Consider the following 20,177-nt stretch of genomic DNA (forward strand, 5'->3'; position numbering starts at 1 on the left):
GAGTTTGCGAAACTTTTTTGTCTGCTAATACACCCCTTACAATGTTAGATCTGTCCGGGAAATGAAGTTTTTTTTCGCGTACAAGGTCTCAGAATGCGAGAGGAGGTCAGATGCTGTATATTCGTGATGACTGGTCTTTTAGTATTCTCAGTGATTTGTCTGTATTTGATGAAGGGTTATGTCAGACTATTTTTGTTGAAGTTGTACCTTTGGGCTGTAATCCATTTATTTTCGGGTCTGTTTATCGATCTCCGTCGGGTAACCCAAAAAGATTTTTTGAAGTTTTTGAACCGCTGTCGAAAAATTTAGAAGCGTTGAAAAAACCGGTTATTATTTCGGGTGATTTTAATTATGATCTTTTGAATCTCGATGTTGGAAATAATAAGGAGTTTTTAACTATGATGTTGTGTTCTAATTTTCTTCCAAGTATTTCTCTGTCGACAAGAGTTACAGCTAACACAGCTACATTATTAGATAATATATTTTTCACTCCTGTTTGATTTGATGCTGAAAAATTGTCGGTAATTTTGTCTGATATGTCGGATCATTTTCCGGTCAGTGTTCTTTTAAATTCAAACAAAAGTAATAAACAACATCGAGATTCAACAATGGATAATTCAAAAAAGCGATATACATGGATTGATTGTAAAGTTCTACGTCAGTTAATTAGTGACCATGATTGGAGTTCGGTTTATGGCACAGATGACGCAGATGCTGCGTTTTCAGATTTTATTGATCAAATGATGCGACTGCGGGATCGGGCTTCTTCAACACGAGTTTCGCATGGAAAGTTTGCGCAGAAATTTGACCAATGAATCACTGAAGGTATTTTGACATCATTAAAACATAAAAATAGAAAATTTAAGAATTATTTAAAATTACTGACACCTGAGTCGTTTTTATAAATAAGAGTTTATATGAATAAGCTAAAATAAAATATAAGAAAAGAGAAGAGAAAAAATAAAAAATAGAAATTTTTGGTGCATAAATAATATATGAAAAAAACATGGCAATTGATTAATGAAAAGATACGTCCTCATAGTCGTAAAAGTACTAGTGTTAATTGCCTTGTTTTAAATAGAGAAAATTTTACAGAGCTGAATGAAATTTTAAATGCTTTTGGGGATTATTTCAGTAATATTGGTTCTAGACTTGCATCGACTATGAATATGCAACTGAATTTCCCTTCTGTTCCAGTTAATGAGCAACATGTAGAAAATTCGTTTTCTTTTTCTGAGATTAAGCCTCATGAGATTGAAAAAGTTATTCTGAAGCTTAAACGGAGTTTTTCTAAGGACGAATTTGGATTTTCGGCTCAAACCGTAAAGCAAACAGCATCAAGCATTTCACCTTTGTTGGCACATATTTTTAATCTATCACTTATGCATGGAGTTTTTCCTGAGCTTTTAAAAAAATCAAATGTTATAGCATTACCTACAGCTGGCAGTTCAAATGACCCTTCAGAATATAAAGGCATTTCTCTACTTTCGGTTTTCAGCAAAATTTTGGAAAAACTTGCAAATAGTCAATTACAAAAATATATATTTGATAGTAAGATTTTACACACGTCTCAATATGGTTTTATAAAAGGAAAGTCAACTGAACTGGCAATTCATGAGCCTTTACTAAATATTAATGATTCACTAGACGATGGTATACACGCGTTGGCGATTTTTCTTGATGTCACCAAGGCGTTTGACACCGTAAATCATTCGTTGCTTCTTTTTAAACCCAAGTCTTATGGGTTTTCAATACAAGCTGTTAAACTTTTTGCATCTTACCTTTCTGGAAGACGACTAGATTGTGTTGATAAATCTCGTGATCTCCCTTCCGAAACATTTTCCGATTAATTACGGAGTGCCTCAGGGCTCTGTCCTTGGGCCTATTCTATTTCTTCTTTTTATAAATGATTTGCCAGAAGTTTTGCCTCTTTGTAAAATTATTTGCTGATGATGCAGTAATTTTTGCTTCTCACCAGGACCTATCAGTTCTTTACCAGAACCTCGAAAGTACGTTACTAACTGTATCTGATTGGTATTCAAGGAATTTACTAGCTCTTAATGAAAAAAATGCCTATATGTTATTTTCGCGAACTGGATCAGTAGTGTCAGATACCTTCTCTCTTTTCTTGACTGGTCTTGAATTAAAACGGGTAGATCAGTTCAAATATCTTGGGATTATTTTAGATGAAAATTTGTCGTTTCATAATTATGTAAAAACACAGTCTTTAAAAATTCCCCGAAATATTGGCATGCTAACTCGTCTTCGTTATTTCTTTCCTAAAGCTATTCTAAAATCTATTTATTATTCTTTCGTCAACCCATATTTTGTCTATGGCATTTCGGTTTGGGCATCTACCTTTTAGTCTTTTTTCAAATCACTCCAAATACTTAAGAATAAAGCAATGAGGATTTTTTTCAATGTTGATTGCAGATCTTCAGTTAGACACCTATATGGGACTTCAGGAATTTTCCCTTTGGACCAACTTCCTTTAATTTCTATCTTTAGCATTTGTCACGATTATCAGTATAGTAATTCACCTGTAAATTTCTCCGGCATTTTTCCAACTAATTCTCAACTTCATAATTATCCTACTACGCATCGTTCAGACTTTTCGCGCGAAATTCGCCCGACATCGAGAGCGGGATTCAGCATCCGTCACACTGGGCCAAAAATCTGAAACTCAATTCCAGCATCAGTTCGAGAATGCAGCAACAAGCGACATTTTCTTAGACTGGTGAAGAAATACCTTATGACATGCTAAGCATTTTATTCATTAGGAATTTCTTTTTCGTTGTTGTAAAATATAGTTAGAAAATGGCTGTGTATTTTTGTTGGCAATATTTTCAGCGCTAAAGTATGCCACCAGGCATGTGCGCTGTTTTGTGACATTTATTTATGTATGTGTTATAAATAAAAATATTCTACTCTACTCTACTCTTCTACTCTAGACAGCCCCTTTCATATACGGAATGATTTCTGTTTGTTTTAAGTTTTATGTCGCTCCTTACTGTCAGTTAAAAAAACTTGTTTTTTATTATTTAATTATTATTAAAGACGATGTGTGCAATGAAGATGTCAACAGCAGAATGGCAAATGCCCATGGTTTTTTTCACAGTTGAAATTTTTTTTGGAGGAATAGGAAGATAAGTCTGTGAATCGAGATTAGAATACTAGAAGCTTCAGAGATGAATGTGGTCAAGTATGTTTCCAAGCATTGGCGGTCAAAAAAACGGAGGAAGATTTGCTAGATGTTTTCCAGAGAAATTGTCTACGGATTGTTTTGGGTACCCGACTGGCTGACCGTATTTCAAACAGCAGGCCGTACAAAAAGTGTGGTTCAATCCCGCTTTCTAGGGCTATAGTGAGAGAAAGGTTGAGATAACTAGGGCACGTTCTGCGGATGAAGGATGACAGATTACCAAAAATTGTACTTTTCGGCCAACCATCTAAGGTTAAACGGAAAGCAGGTCGTCCTCGGCTAGGGGGGGGGGGAGGATGTCGTAAGGAAAGATTTAAGGGAAATGGGAGTTTCCTGGAGGGTGCAAAGAGGAAAGCTTTGAAAAGATTGAGATGGAAGAGGAGCATGTGTAGCTGTGCTTGCCATAGGCGGCTTAGTGCTGCGGTGAGTTGTTAGTACTAGTAGTAGTCTTCTCTGTCCTGACACCTATTTTTAACAAATTAACCCTTATGAGTGTAATACTTGTAATTAGTTTCTTGTAATTATAACTTGTAACTTGTAATTAGTAATTAGTTTTAATTAGTTTCTTCCAAATTTATTTTAAACTTCAATTAAACTTTTCCGAAAAAGGAACGAGCAGCTTGGCTGGTTTGGTTTGTAGTTCAAAGTATTTTTCAGGAATTACAATAAATTCCTTTTTTTTCATTCACATTCCTAAGATTTCCAGGTCATTCAGGCCTATACCATTGAATTTTTTTTAAAGCGTACTTGATAGAAAGTTACTGAAAGAGAGAGAAAAAGAAAGAGAGAAAGAGAGAGAGAGTGAGAGAGAGAGTGAGAGAGAGAGCAGGGAGAGAAAGAGAGAGAGAGAGAGGGGGGAGAAAAAGAGAGAGAGGGAGATGGTGAGAAAGCACTATTAAAGGGCCACGAAAATATAGGACAAAACAGTATGCATACCTTACGAAAGATGGGGTAAAAGAATGGCTAACTTGCGGCGGAGCTGAGCAAGAAATTACCAGAATAGATTCAAAGTTTTCGGCTTCCGGTGCTAGTTCAACATCCTTTTGAACAGGAACACCCTCCGGTTGAATGGTCACAGTGTCTACTTCAGCTTCTAACGTTACTCGATTACACATGATTTCAATTGCTGCAAAACATAGCTTAAGATTAATACAAATTCCTTAAAAAAATCGATAAAACTTCATCAAGGGAAGGAGCGGCATGTCTATCATGTGTTAACTTTTTGTATTTTACTCCAGTCTCATCAAATCAGTTAGATGGCTGTAGAAATTTGAGACAAGGCTAAATCAACCACAAATTCTGGTCCATACTGTCCTTTTTAAGTAACAAAATCTATTGGGAGACCCAAAATCCCTGTGTATTCCCCAGCCCACCAAGTGACATTGAACTAAAATTTCAAGATAATTATTTTGTTAGAAAAAGTCAAATTTTCCAAGACGGGCATCCAGGGATAATATCATTCGTGAGGCAAGGTTGCCAAATATTGGAAATAACCCATTTTCAAAACTCTCTTCGTAGATATTTTGGTAGAAAAGTAATAATAGCCCATCCTGTTCAAACCTGAAACTTGAAAGTGTTTTAAGTCTGCATGATCGGAGGGCCCAGTATATATATATTTTTTAAATCAAAATACTTCAAATACATATTTCACAAATGGAGTTAAACCAACACCATAAACGATGTTTCTGAAGTCACTAACAAAAAATATGTGGCCAAAAATACAAGAGAACATACAAGAGGCTATAATGGCAAGATACGCGTCCTAAAACAAAATTCAGTATGCAACTTAAGCTTTTCATAGATAATATATTATATCCACTAGAGTTTGAATTCGATAGTTTTCTGAGTCTGAAGACAACGTCGCAATATTACACAGTGGAATTGACTAGATAAAAACTAACTAAAACCAATGGAAACTTACGCTGTTCTGTATCAACTTCGCCATCAGCAGCTTCAATGTCCGTATTTTCATATCCACAAGCCTAGAGAAATGAAAAAATATACAAATAGTTTGAAACAGATTTTTTCAATTTTTTTGAATTGGATTGAATTGAACTTTATTTTAAAAAAACAATACACCATTTAATCATTTAACAAGTAGCCGTCCAAGATGAAACAAAGCTCTGAGGATGGACGGATACAGCATATATATATATATATATATATATATATATATATATATATATATATATATATATATATATATATATATATATATATATATATATATATATATATATATATATATATATATATATATATATATATATATATATATATATATATATATATATATATATATATATATATATATTATATATATATATATATATATATATATATATATATATATATATATATATATATATATATATATAACATACTGTAGACCATGACAGACTACGACCATACAGACTATGTCAATATTGTTCCCATTTAGTAAACCGATGATTTGTTGCATTCCTTATAGCAAGATCGGGAATGACTGTCACTAGTATTTAAAATCTTTTGATTACTATTATGCAATCACAACTTCACAATAAACAATAAAACACATTTGTTACACTTTGGACACTCACAAAATCTTACTTTAGATGAATGTAACACTCACAATTCTGTGGTCTGAAAACAAGGAGATCATTTTATTACCTGAGTCACGCATATCTTCGGATAGGTTTTGTACTAAGTCATTCTTTGTCTGATAATCAAAGGAAGTATGCGTTTTTCTTTTTTAAGCCTGAAGGCAAGCGAGTATTTTATACGTTTAAAAAAGATTTTACACAGTCAGTAGCTTTCAAGAAAAGGCGACATTTCCAAAGTATATGGTGATTTATATCAACTGGAAGATTGATCAGAAACACTAAGGGATAGTTGTTTTTGGGAGGGGGAAGGGGTGTGAGGGGACTTGAAATTCTGTGTTTGGTGCAAGGGATTAATGTTTTTTCTCTCACAAGAGTACAAGCTACAAATTTCTTCCTTATTATTTCTGTCCTCCGAAAGGCTCTTTGGCTACTTTTTATTATATTTCTTTTCTATTAGCTTTGTAATAATTCAAGCGGTTGCTACCCATTCAAAGTTATAACACGAAGATTTTATGATGCAGGTAAAGATTTATAACAACAAAAACAAAAAGCGAAGTCTCACTCTGGGATTACGCTTCAAAGTATATTTTTCAGCCTTCATGTCGTTTCGTGTATCCTCAAATTGCCACTGGAGAATCATGTTCGACAATCTGGATGCTGGCACGCGAATTACAAGGCCTAGGTGCCCCCATCTTCGTTGCTTGAGTACATTAGAAATGTCTGTCTGATTTGTTTCTTGGCAAATTTCCATGTTGGTTATTTTCTCTGTCTAGCTAATATTTAACATTTTCATAGATAGTTGTTTTCATACGTAGCGAGACGTTTTCCCTGCTCAGCTTAAAATTTTAGGTATTCAATTGCACATGTTGGACCGAAAGGACTGAAACGGAACAACCGTAGTTTCAGTTGGAGCGAATATTTAGTAGACCTCCAGGACGGCTTAAGTCACTGGAATTCTAAGCTTACCAATACCAAGGCTATACGAGTTCTAAGCTCTTTCTCAGAACCACTGCTGTATGTGGCAGTGGTCCCAAGGTACCTGAAATCGGTAACTTTTTCTATGGGCCCAGTAGCTGAAACACAGGATCCTTTAATTGGAAACAAAGCTTTTTTAAAGCACTAGAAAACTTTAGCGTACGAGTGAGGGTTGAGGAAGGAGTAATTTACGTGCGTCTTAATGTTGCTCCTTACTTTCAGTTAAAAAAACTTGTGTTTTTTTGCTCAATACTATATCAAGAAACATTTGAAAAGAAAAGCTTTTAATATTTTTTTCTGAATTTTTTTCGTCTATATTCTTGCTTCAACTTGGTTCTTCCTTGTACCATATTAAATTTAAAAAAAAACTGTTTTTTTCAGCTGAAAGTAAGGAGCAGCACTAAAACTTAAAATGACCAGAAATTATTCCGTATAAGAGAGGGATTGCCCGCTCTTTACGCTGAAGTCTTAATTTTCTTTAAAATACTTTTTATTCAAATTCAACCACCCTTGAATTTGCGCAGTCTTTTTTGAAGAATCGTGACACAAGGTAAGATTTAGCGTAAAAAGCAAGGGCTGTGGAAGGGGAAGCCCCCCCTCATATACGCAATAATTTCTATTTTTAAGTTTTAATGCTGCTCTTAACTTTGAGTTAAAAAAACTTATTTTTTTATTTAGTATCTGATCGTTTAACAAATAATAATTTTATTTTTGCCCGCTCATACAAGAAAAAAAAGAAGAGCGGAGTAATACCAAAAAAAAGAAGGAAAAACAAAAACACTTCAGCACCACAGAATAAAATTAAACAATAGTTTCTTCATTCACACTCATAGATCAGATGTAGAGGCAAAAACTCGAACATTGTTTCAAACGCCTTTTTTCTGCTCTATGGATGGCAAAATGACAATTGGGTCTACCATACAGTAAGATCTTAAAACGAACGTGTTTCTCTCGTAGAGCCAGTAACGAAGGAAAAACTTGAGATATTTGCAGTATACAGACCGAAATTTTAGTCTATCAGTTTGCGAGAACCAGTCCCATAGGGGCGATACATAAAGCCGGCGAGGGAGAGCAACCACTGCATAAAGCTTTGCTTTCTGTCTATTCAAGCTAAATTTCAGAGAGACAAGCTTGCCGTAATTAGAGCGAATGCTGTTGATAGTTTTCTCAATTATTATTAAAGAAGAACTTCTTATAAACATAACCGTACGTTATTCCCAGGTACTTCCTGGATTTTCCAGGGAAGTTTTTCGTTCATTCAACCGTCACATATGTAAGATCACTGTTTTGCTGCTTGCTTGCCGAGGGACAAAATTCCAAGAACTCCGCCTTTAGTACATTGACTCTCAGAAAGGTACATTTATCCAGTTGTCAGGCGGTCAAAATCACCTTGTAGAGAAGCAAGGTTATACCTTAAAATAATCACATCATAAGCATACGAAAATAAACTGAGGTTGCATAGATTGATACTGAATCTTCCCCCAATATTTCTGTTATTCCGGATGTTAGGGTATTAAACAGAATAGGACTTAATACTGATCCTTGACGAAGGCCTCGAACACGTCTAATGAGTCTGCTCAGGTGATCCCCTGTCAGTCAAACTTTCAAAAAACTAGCCGAGTACCAGAACAACAAAAGAACTACGATGTGAGTATTCACACCATATACAAGTAATTTCAGGAACACATGAGACTGCACAACTAAATCGAATGCAGCTGAGATATCCACGCTGCACATAAAAAGGGAGGACCCCATTCTCTGGGCTTCGTCAATGCCTCTCTTTAAAAGTCTCTACACAAACGCGCAACTGAGGCTTCGGCGGAATCCAAACTAGCGGTAATCCAATCTATACTTCCCCGTAATTTCTGGGAGAAGTAGCTTGATGACATTACTGATAACGCTAGAAACGGTATTGGTCTATATACTGTGTACTTATTTTTTCCTTTTCTTACGATATTTGACAGATCACCAGCACAAAATAAGCTGGGGACCATACCAAAATCGATACATATCTGGAACAGAAGAGAGATATGTTCAAACAGAATATCAGTGCCATGCAGTAGGTTATCCAGACAAATACCATCGAGACCAGGTGCCTTTCCAGGTTTTAATTTGCGTACTATTTTAACTACACCCGATTTAGATATCACAAAGGAATTTCGTACTTTTAATAAGGCTTCGAGTTTTTCGTTTAAACAAGTAGCACAATCCTACTCGAGCTGGGGGTCTTCGGAACCAAATACTGCATAGTTATGCCTTAACTACTCCTCTTCCGGAATGTCAGATGAGCACATTTTCCCACTGGTCTGGGATCTCTTTAAAAACTTCCGCATCACTTTTGCATTTGTAGAAGCTTGCTCTGAAACTTTATCAGCTTCTTCGCTTTTTAGTTTTTCGGTTAGATTTAAGTAATCCTTCTTTCTGCTCTAGGCTATTCCAGGACCCCTCCCCGGGCAAATTTTTCTGAAAAATTCTCCTTGGAAACTTTCCTCACAACAGAAAATTCTCCCCGTTCAAATTCTCTCCCCCCCCCCACAGAAAATTCCTTCCAAAGTATTTCCGTATATTTCCCAATAATAAATACAATTTATGGACAATGGGCAAATTGTGTAATTTAGAGCCAGGGAGTATGGGGGTCCTGTCATTCTTAAAAGCAGTTATTAGACATTTCAGCTATGTTGAATCATATGACTATCTCAAAATTATGATCAGATGTCTTTAGGGAAAAAGAGGCGAGGGAGACAAGTTAGTTGCCCTCCAATCTTTTTAGTCAATTAAAAAGGGCACGAGAACTTTCGATTTCCGTTCAAATTAGCCCACTCCTTATTTTTAGTACCATTGGTTTGATACAATCACCCATGAGGAAAACTAAAAATAAATAAACACGTATCCCTGATCTTTCTTCTAGCCAAAAATACAAAATTCCACATTTCTGGATATAGGAGCTTGAAACCTCAACAGTAGGGTTCTCTGATATGCTGAATGTAACAGTGTATACTTTTTAATAAGATCGCTGAACCTTTTGATGGTGTTTCCCCCTTTTTTATAAAATCAGGCAAATTTTCTGAGACTAAATTTTATATAATTGGAGTCAGCACAAAAAACCGATTCTTTGGATGTACCTGCTGTTATGAAAATTCGGCATTTTAGAGTTTTTGGTTACTATTAGGCCGAGTCACTGAATTGGGCCTTAACCATAATCCCATACATAATCAATACAGAACCATATGCAGACATAATCAAAAGCAAAATTATAACTTTTAATATTTTTGGAAGGGAGGGAGAGGGCTTGCTGATTTGTATACAGAACTTTCAAGCCCCAAAAAATTAAAGCCGCAATAATTACTCAAATAATCATTTTAAAAACAGCAAATTGCTAATTTTTTTTTCAATATTTATCAATAATAAAAATTTAACGTAGATAGTCAAATTTATCAAAATACCAATTTTTCAGTTCTATTTATCAAAATAGTTTCAACCAAAACCACTGGAGGGGGGGGGGCTTTACCCCCATAGATCCCACCCCCTGGGTACGGGCCTGTATATATAGAAACACAAATTCAAAGTCCCATTGTTCGAGTCCCAAAGATCGAGTTTCGACTGATTTGAGTTTCTACTTAGGTTTCTAAAACTTAAAGAACTGCAAAAAAAGAGTAAAAATTAAAACAAACCAAATCAAAGCTCAAGTCAAACTAGATTGTGAGAAAAAAAAGCCCTGACATGTGAATTGGCAGATTGGAATTCTGAATTTGTGCGAAATGTTAAATGGAGATACACATAAAAAATTTTGCCTCGCGATAAGAGTGAAAAAAGTCAAAGAGAATGAATCTAGGGACAGAAACAACGCAGAAGAAGGAAAAGGACAAAATAGTGATTCCTAAGAAATTAATAAATAGGTTGATAATACTTTGCTACTAATATTATCTGGCTTTATATAATAAGAGGCTGAAAAGTACAGCTTATTACAAAAGCTATATTATTTACTTTACAATAGTATATATGATATAATATTTTCTACCGTTACTTTTTTCTAATATATCCAACTCGAGGCAATTTGACTATCTATGATTCATAATATCTCTGTTTATGCCTTAACTGAAAAAAGCCAGAAAGGTAGAGGAAAATACTTTAAAAAATGCAGCCCTACAAAGGCACTGACAGAAACTAAACTTTGGTGACTGCCCTAGATTCTAGTTGCTAGAATACAAGGCAAATAGAACGAAAGAACAAAATAAGCCAAAACAAGTCATGGTCGCTGTGAATGTATAAATTTATTTTACTTACTGCTTTCACTTGATTGTCAATAACCCATGTTTTAAGCGTTTGATCCTTGCAAAGACAAATGATCTGATGATCTCGAACCCCTGAAAGAAAACAAACAACAGCGTAGTATTTAATCACAACATTAGCCGATTTAGAGCTGACCTACTGTAGGTAAAAAAAAGAAAGTTAATTTGAAAGCAATTTACATGAAAATGAGTCCAGTTTCAAGAGCAGACACTAAAATTCCCCTCTTGGAGTTGAAATTACTTAGGCTGAAGTTAAATATGGAAATTTGTTTTAAATGGCAAAGACTAAAACTAAACACTTCTTGTAGACTGAAGACATGTGCAAACCTCATAATAAAGAGTCTACCTTCAAGGTTACAACATAATACAAATAAAATAAAAATGAAATCGGTCTTTTGCCCTACTTTATAATAATTTGGAAAAAATAAGGAATTTTGTTTATTACTCATCAAACTCTTACAAAAGACAAACTGGTAGAGAATTTGAGTGTATTTTGGCTCCAACCAAGAGAAGCCAAGCCACGAGTTATTTAACGGCCGAAATAATAGCGCAACGATTATTTCCATATTACCTAAAACTCAGATATAAGAACGAAGTGCGTGCACAGAAAATTGGAAACATGTTTTCATGAGTTAATTTTCATACTGGAACAATAGTCCAAAACTTCATTTACATGTTGTAACCTTGGAAGTATAACTCCTTGCAAGAGCATTAATACTAATACTACTAACAGTACAGCGCCAAGTCGCCTGAGACCAACACAGCTACGCACGCTTCTCCTCCGTCTCAATCTATCCAAACCCTATCTTTACACCCTCCCAAGAAGTTCCAGATCCCTTTAAACTCTTTTTTATAACCTCTTCCTACCCATTCGGGGACAATCTGCCCTAGATGGGCCAATTTTTCCTTTTTTGGCCCTAGATCGATGGCCGAAATTATGATCTTTGGCAATCTATCACCCTTCATCGGCAAAACGTGTAGTAGCTATTTGGATCTTTCTCTCAGTATAGCCCTGAAAAGCAGTATATAACTACATTTTTCGTTTGGCTTACTGCTTGAAATACTGTCTATCAAATAGGTACCCAAATATATATGTAGGCAATACCCCTGGAAAACATCTAACAAATCCTCCTCCAACTTTTGAAGCACAAATATTTCAGAACCATATTTGACCACTTTCATCACTATAGCTTCCAAAATTCTGATCCTATCTGCAGACTTATCTTCCTATTCTTTTAAACTTTTCTCAACTTAGAGAATACATTTCAAGATCACACTGGCCATACATCACGTCTGATAAAAACAAATAGAAAAATAAAAAAACTAAGAAATAATGGGAAATGAGGAATATCAGATGTTTCCAGAAGGATCTCTGCCAAGCCGTCCTCTGTGCTCGTACCGAGAAAACACACGCACAGACACAGAAAAAAAAGAAAAAAAAGCACGGATCAATCATTTTGAAGCTAATTACGGCAACAGAGAGGAAACACTTAAACAAAGAAGAACAAATGAAAAGCTATTCAAATAATATTAGGAAATAAGTCTATACATAGCGATCGACACATCCTGTCTAATAGCCTGATGTTTATTAATACAGTCAGTTGAACTTGGTTTAAATGAGAACGAATATTATTTAGTTCTCTGTATTAAAAGATCGTAAATTGTGTTTATAGATATATCCCCAGTATCTCTATTTATTGCTAGTTTTTTATGATTTCAATTACTCTTTTTTTTAAATTTCCACTGCCTCCCTAAAAGACTGCAGCAAAACATACAGGGTTGAAACTAAAGTTGTCTCGTCAAAGAGAATTGAATGATCTGGATGTTCAAAAAGGTGAAGAGTCAAAGCAGATTCCAGGCCATCGTTTTTATTTCTAGACTTTAGATATTTATTCATCGAAAGCTTATGTTCGTGTAGTCTCTCTTCCCACTACTGGTGGATCCTGCCAATAGAGAACTTCCCACAGAAAAACGGGACTCTGTAAACCCCGCTCCCAGATATAGGTTGGGTTTATCTTTCCCAGAATTAAAAAGCGTTCAACATTTATTTAATTTTTGAAGGGTAAGGAGAGATTTTGTTTCTGAAAATGTTTTCTAAGCTTATCCCCAAGTCTAGGAATATATGGTAAAATTGTGAAATTTTGATTTGCACTTGTAGAATTGGCTAAAGGAAGGTAAAGCACGAATGACACTCGTGCTACAATTGAGGTGCGAGGGGGACGCCTTTCCTGTTTAAATATCTAGACATTTTCTGTTAGGGTGGAGTTTTATTTTAATATCAGTGTTAAATTTGATAAATTATAATTTACGTCTTGATTTGGTTTTTTTATTAAGTCTAATGTCTGTTTTTTTTAACTTTAATATATGTTCCTTTTAACTGTAATATCTGTTTTTTAAATTGTAATTGGGGCACAAGGAGGACGACTTCCCATGTCTTATGTCTAGTAGTTTTTGTTCGTTTTGAGTTTGAGTTGAATATCAGTTTTATTTTTGGTATATTATAAGTTCATTAGTGGTTTGGTTTTTGATTTAAGTCTAATATCTGTTTCTTTTAACTTTAATATATGTTTCTTTTAACTGTAACATCTGTTTTTAAACTATAATTGGGGCACAAGGAGGGCGACTTCCCAAGTCATTTATCTAGTAATTTTTGTTCGTTCTGAGTTTGAGTTGAATATCAGTTTTATTTTTGGTACATTACAAGTTCTTTATTGGTTACATGTTTTTATTAAGTCTATTTTTGGTACGTTGTCTAATATCTGTTTCTCTTAACTTTTAATTCATTGTTCATTATAATTTCTGTTGTTTTTTTCCTGCTCAAGACATAGCTTTGCTCTTTACTGTGCTTAAAAAAAATTGTTCTTTCTTTTATTTAATCACCATAAAATAGCCGCAATGTTTTCAGGTCTGTGAGACAATACATTTTCCTATTTTTTAAGACAGACTTAATTTAGTTTATCTTCTTGCATAGGATTTCTTATTTTGGACTAAGCAATGTATTGCTTGATAATGTATTACATTATCCAGCAATGTATTACAATTATCCTTTCTTATAAACAGGGCATAGCAAGCCAATATATAAACTAATTTTCTTCACTAGGATGCTGTTTTTTTAGGGGGGGGGGAGTCAAAATCCCCTTAAATGTTTTAATTTAAGGGGGATGAGTCAAAAATATTATCAGGTATAAAGTTCTAACCTTTGATTACTTCTTTGTGCTGGTGTAAATACAGCAAAAAACAGTCAGAAGCATTTTTGTTCGTTAAGCTTTTCTTAATATTCCATCACCATTTTTTTAGCAACATGTAATAAATGAACAACTTTAGAGAACCCTCGCATAAGGATTCATGTAAGCAAACAACAAACCTTTTCCAGGAATTTTACCAACAGCAAAATCATAGACCGAATCGTTAAGTCCAATAAACGAATGGACAGGCTGCTTTAAATCTGAGACTGACCAAAGATCCATTTTTGTTTCGCCTCGCTTCATCTGATGTATGCTTAGAGTTACCACTGAATCAGAAAAGGGCTGAAAATGTTGACAGTTTTTAAATGATTAGTATTCAAGATTCCTTTCTTTTATTTTATTACTTCTGTAATACAAAATTTAGTCTAGACGATTGAACGTAAAACAAGTTACTAGGTTTGATTTAGGCCTTGCTGTTTACGCTAGGAATAGTATAAGTATTAAGGTGAGTATGATAACCATGTTAGCAAAGAAATTTTATTTAAAAGTATAGTATTGGAATCATAAATCAGGACAGGAATTTGTTGTGGTCGTAGTTCATCGCCCACTCTCAATTTCTATTAAGGATTCCCTAAAGCTATCAAAAAAGCAACTGGATTAGTTTGATGACAAATATCTGTTCGTGTGTAGTGACTTTAATCTGAACGTTGATGGAGACAATTCAAATCCTTAAGTTTCTATATTTCTAAATTTGATGTCTTAGTAATGTGTATCTCCTGTGGTGAATATTTGTACTCGGATTACTGCTAGTGCTCAGTTGTTAATTGATAATATTTATTTTTGCATCAAGAATGATGCAGATTAAGTGGTCATTAACGATGCCTCTGATCACTTTGGCGTTGTGCTGTGTGTGAACAATTTTCGCGAACCAAACATAAAGCTCATAGAGAACCAACTGATCGATTCGACATTGATGAAGAAGCTTTGGTTCAATTCAAAAATGAATTAGAAAGGCCTAAATTTGAATGAAGATAGTGAGTTTAATGCGATTGTGAATTTCGCTTCTGGTATTTTAGAGTTAATTAAATATTCAAAATAAGTAGTAAAGTGTTGCGGCAGTCAGTTGTAACCGAAAAACTAGTTAAGCGATAGATTTCTAAGGAATCGATAGCTGCAAACAGAAAAAATAATACTAAATTCAATAAGCTACTTAGAAAAGCTAAATTAGAATATTAGAGAATAGCTTAAGAACTTGGAAGAAAATCCTGCAATGACCATAAAAATAATCAATTAGTAATCTATACAACCTAGAATTTTACCATCCCAGATTCTTCCTCATCGCCAAAAGGAACTTCTGATTAGTTTTATGACTAATCCACAACTATTGGAAAAAATATGGCAGATTAAGCAAATCCTTGCTCTAAGGAAGAGCCCTTTGCTCAGTTTTTACCTATGGCTTTTGATACTTCGGCTTTTTTGTGTCCAGACAATATCGAGGATCTTCCCAAGATAGCTTGGAAGAGGAAAAGTAATGTTCAAGTTCTTTAATATCTACTAAAAAAACGTTTCGCGATTCTATCAAAACAATGACCCACAGTCAACTCGTGTGTATTCTGCCAGTACGAGAGAAGACGATGAATTTTGTTTTAGCAAAATTAATAGACAATTTATTCATTGAAAACCATAAAATAAGCCTCCTCAGTACTGATTTCAACCTGAGCTTCAAAGATCTAAAGTCGGGGTTGCTAATATCGCATGCTGTGTCATCAACGAATAATATGTTAAGGCCAATATCTTTGACACTATTACGTGATATCGTTCACACAAATAAGATATAGCAGAGGACCCACAATAGAATCTTTAGGGACTCCAACTGACTGAGATGAAGGTGTTGCTACAGAAGAAGTATTGTCTCCGTCAACATACTGATTTCAGTTTCTTAGGTATGACATTACCAGGTGATTAACTAGATAACCGCAGTTATCTAGTTTAGCGTGCAATATCTCATTAGAAATCGTATCGATTGCCTTTTTAGTGTCTATAAAAATCGTAGCAGGAATATCACCTATCTCGAAGGCTATATGAAAAAACTAAGTTATGGCCGTACCAGCAGGCTCAGTAGAGTGGAACTTCCAGAACCCAAATTGCATCGGGCCAAAAATTTGATTTTCATTAGAAATCTAACTATAGGGTTATATAGGCACTTTTCAAGCAACTTCCCAAATGCAGACAGGATAGAAATAGGCCGATAGTTAGTTGGGTTCTTCGGATCTCCTCTTTTATGCAACGGGATAATTCGTAGACTTAAAACAAGAAGGAGTTTTCCGGTTTTAAAGCAGACGCTGAACACATGGGATAGAGACTTTAGAATATTTAGTGCTTCAAACTTGATCATACTAGTAGGACCCGACAGTCCCTTCCGAAGATCCATTCTTTTAAAGCTTTGTATCCAGTTGACAGGCTGGATCGGTTTTAGCTGTTGACGCAGTTTCTTTACCGATTTTTGCAAAGGAGGCGTTTAATGCATTGATAACTTCCACTTTCCCTGTAGCTATTCTGATTCCATTTTCAGCTATTAATTCATTAGGAAGGTCATGGATCCTCTGCTTTCCTAAGCACATATGTCCCATGTCTTCTTGGGAGACCTTTCGGTGCCAACAAATGCTTCAGCCAAGTATTGTTAGATTTTTTTTTTTCTGCGGAGTTCAGTTATTTTAACTTCAGATGGATAATTCAGATATGATTTATATAATATATTCTTATTTCTTATTGATACCAACAGTCCAGAAGACATCCAAGGCTTAATCTGTATCAGAGTACTTTTTCTTCATATCTGGCGTAAAGGACAAGCGTCATCAAGACAACGTTTAAATTCGTCAGCAAAAAATTCAGCAGCAAAATCAGGGTCAGAAGCCTATAAATAAGGAGTAAAATCATTCGAAGAAAGAAATACTTTAAGCCTACTTAATGAATTTTTACCAGTCACTCTTATTTTCCTTTTCATAGGCTTAGTAAGTCCTGTAATCAAGTGAAGGTCAGTCACAAGCATTAAATGGTCAGAAAAATATTCAATAACCACATCACTAGACTTTAGTTCTGGTAAACAAATTATCAATGACAGAAAGAGATAACAAGTCAGCCGCATCAGAAGAGATTCAGGGAAGGTTACCATTCGAATTATTAGACTTATATAAAACAATATTAAAATCACCCATGATAACAGCATTGGGTATTTTTTCGAAGCAATAATCATAAAAACATTAAGTTTTTCCACCAATTTCAAAAACAGGTGAACTTGGAGGCCAGTAAAATATACAACACAATATTTTCAGACCTTTCACATCTATATTAGCTGCCAAAAACTCAAACATTATTTCAATATACAGATGATCAAAATCATTCACCAGATCTAAATGGATTGTTGATTTAATGAATAAACAAACCCTCCCTATTTTATATAAATGCAATTCAGTTTTACTCAGCGAGATTTTTATTCAAATATCAGCACAGATTAATGTCAAATGTTCGTAACTGTTAGTAATCTCCACGAATACAACCCAAAGAGCATCGAAAAAACATCTTCATGCTGTACCTCCATGATCGTTTTACTCTATTCGTCTTGTCGGGCTAGGGTCAAATAATACGGTACTTGTCTAGAATCCAGAAACCACGCGAGAAAGACCACATCGAAATGCTTAATGAAAAACAGGATTCCGCTGACTTGTAAGGTATTGCTCACTCCGTGACAAAGATTTAAACTTTTGTTTTTTGGGTTTAAAGGGGCAAAAAAAAAGGTACCTAGGTTAGGTTAGGTTACGTTAGGTAACATATTTAATATATGCTATACTTTACCCCCAACCCCCCCTATTGTGCAAATATATAGCCCAAATATGTTTCTAAACTATGATATTTTCATCCTATTGGTTTTATTTCATTAGCATTAACGAAACTTCACTTCTCACGTGGTTTCTGGATTCTAGACAAGTACCAATAATACTTTACAATATAAGTTAACAGAAAAAAGTATTGATCGTTATAAGTGTAGATTAAAATCCCTGCAATGCGGTATGTTACATCTTAGCGATTTTTTCGTGTGACTTCTCACAATGTTTGTTTTAATCTTTTGTTTTAAGAGAGTTTTTCGAGGTGTCACGCAAAATTGGGAGAGGCTGAGCCAAACTATTTTCTTTATTTCTTTTTTCCCCTCTATTTTTTCTTTGTCTCGTTTTTTTTCTGTGGGTTGATAGCAACATAATTATTAGGTATTGTTTTTTTTCAAGGATGTTTAGCCTAAACAAGCTTGCTTCTAGTGTCCATATATTTGATGGATAAATGTAAATAAAACCCTTGTTAAGTAAAAAAAAAAAGCTGAATTAACTTGCAAAAAAAAATCTCAATTGTTTTGGAGATAAATTTGCTTACAGACTTAATAACAAAATCATGGACCGTGAGAGGCATTAACCGTTAAATTATCTACAAAATTGTTGGAAGAACAAACTCCGTCTATATAAGTTTGACTCTGTTATTTATTGTATTTTCTGTTCGTTTTGGATTTTATTTATTTATCGATGCTGATTTGTGGCAGTTTTACCCTTGGTAGAGCATTTGATTTTATTTTTGCTCATTTTGGGAAAATGAAGTTCTTTACTTTTCTTTCAAAAACATATTTTGTGCAAAAAGTTTTTAATTAATATAAAAAAAGAAGACACTAGTTCCTATGTTTGATTTAGCTGAAAAAAAGCAATTTAACAGGCAAACAATCTAATCAAACAGAAAATAGCGATAGTTAGAAAAAAGACAAAATCTAGATTAAAGAATGTATCCAAAGTAAAAATATACAAGTATTTTATCTTTTGAAGACTTATTGGTGCTAGTCATACCAAGAAAGTTAACTTATATCAAATATTACACTCAAGAAGATACTAAACCGATTATTAATGTGAGATTAATGTCACAAGCCTATTTTGTCGAGCCTTAAAAAAATGAAAATATTTACAAAGATATTAAAAAATAAAAAGAAACAAGAAATATATGAAACCATAGTTTTACAGCTATATTTTTTATCAAACTTCAGAATTAACTAAAATCAATTTGAAGTTTCACTGAAAACATAATTCAATCTGTAAATTACGTGATCTTTAGAGGCACGAACTATAGGAAAAATGTAGACGGCCCTAAAAGTAGGTTTTACGTTCAGATGACTGTAAAGCAGAGAAGAATCCAGAAAATGAAACACTCAAAAACAGATAAACACATTAGCGTATTTATATATAAGATTTCAAAGCAGTTCTTAACCTGCAATGCACATTACTGTTGGGAGAATGGGACCAACTTCTGGGCAGATGAGACTGGACCTTTGGGCACTGATACAAGTATTTAAACTTTAGGAACATATTCTGAGGGTATACTGGCAACTTATGCAACGGTGATTTATAATTTTGGCAGCCAAGTTAAGGAAGTATGGGACAATACTTGAAAGTAATCATTCAGCTTATATTTGCGGTGTGACATTCTAGAAAAAAAAAAATGTCCTCTTCTAAAACTCCGGGGGCATCTAGGTTAGAAAGAAAACAACTCACAGTGTATCTAGCTTTCCAAACTGGTGCACCCGTTTCAATCATCTTCTCATACTGTCGTGGGTTGTTAATGTTAAAAATTTTAGCAGATGCATCCATGGATGCCGTCATAACATGATTTTCAGATGATGCACTCCAATCGAGACAATAAATCTAAGAATTAAAAATAAATAGTGAGTATATCGCGCAGCCCAAAATTAAAGTCACAACTGGCACTGCTTCCAAAGATGTGTTACTGTAATCCTAAGAATTTTCCACCAGGTCTTTATGTACTAGGCGTGTTTGACATACTCCGTACCTCATTTAAAGAGGGGAAGATCTACCATGATGAAGATGTATTGTTTGATCACCTCTAATTGAAATCATAT

General features: G+C 34.4%; 1 protein-coding gene across 7 annotated transcripts in view; it reads right to left on the reverse strand.

The window, feature by feature from the left end:
* Wdr59 (WD repeat domain 59) overlaps positions 1-20,177 on the reverse strand; it is a 162,613-nt gene that overhangs the window by 62,509 nt on the left and 79,927 nt on the right. For all 7 annotated transcript variants that reach the window (XM_089100170.1, XM_089100169.1, XM_089100168.1 and 4 more), the window contains 5 exons: positions 19,813-19,962; positions 14,413-14,575; positions 11,044-11,123; positions 5,124-5,184; positions 4,139-4,328 (listed from right to left, as the gene is read on the reverse strand). In XM_089100170.1, coding sequence (XP_088956296.1) covers positions 4,139-4,328; positions 5,124-5,184; positions 11,044-11,123; positions 14,413-14,575; positions 19,813-19,962 — 644 coding nt within the window. The remainder of the gene's footprint in view (positions 1-4,138; positions 4,329-5,123; positions 5,185-11,043; positions 11,124-14,412; positions 14,576-19,812; positions 19,963-20,177) is intronic.

This window comes from Artemia sp. Qi Xiang Cuo, chromosome 14, assembly GCF_049724085.1.
Source record: "Artemia sp. Qi Xiang Cuo chromosome 14, ASM4972408v1, whole genome shotgun sequence".
Lineage (NCBI taxonomy): Eukaryota > Metazoa > Arthropoda > Branchiopoda > Anostraca > Artemiidae > Artemia > Artemia sp. Qi Xiang Cuo.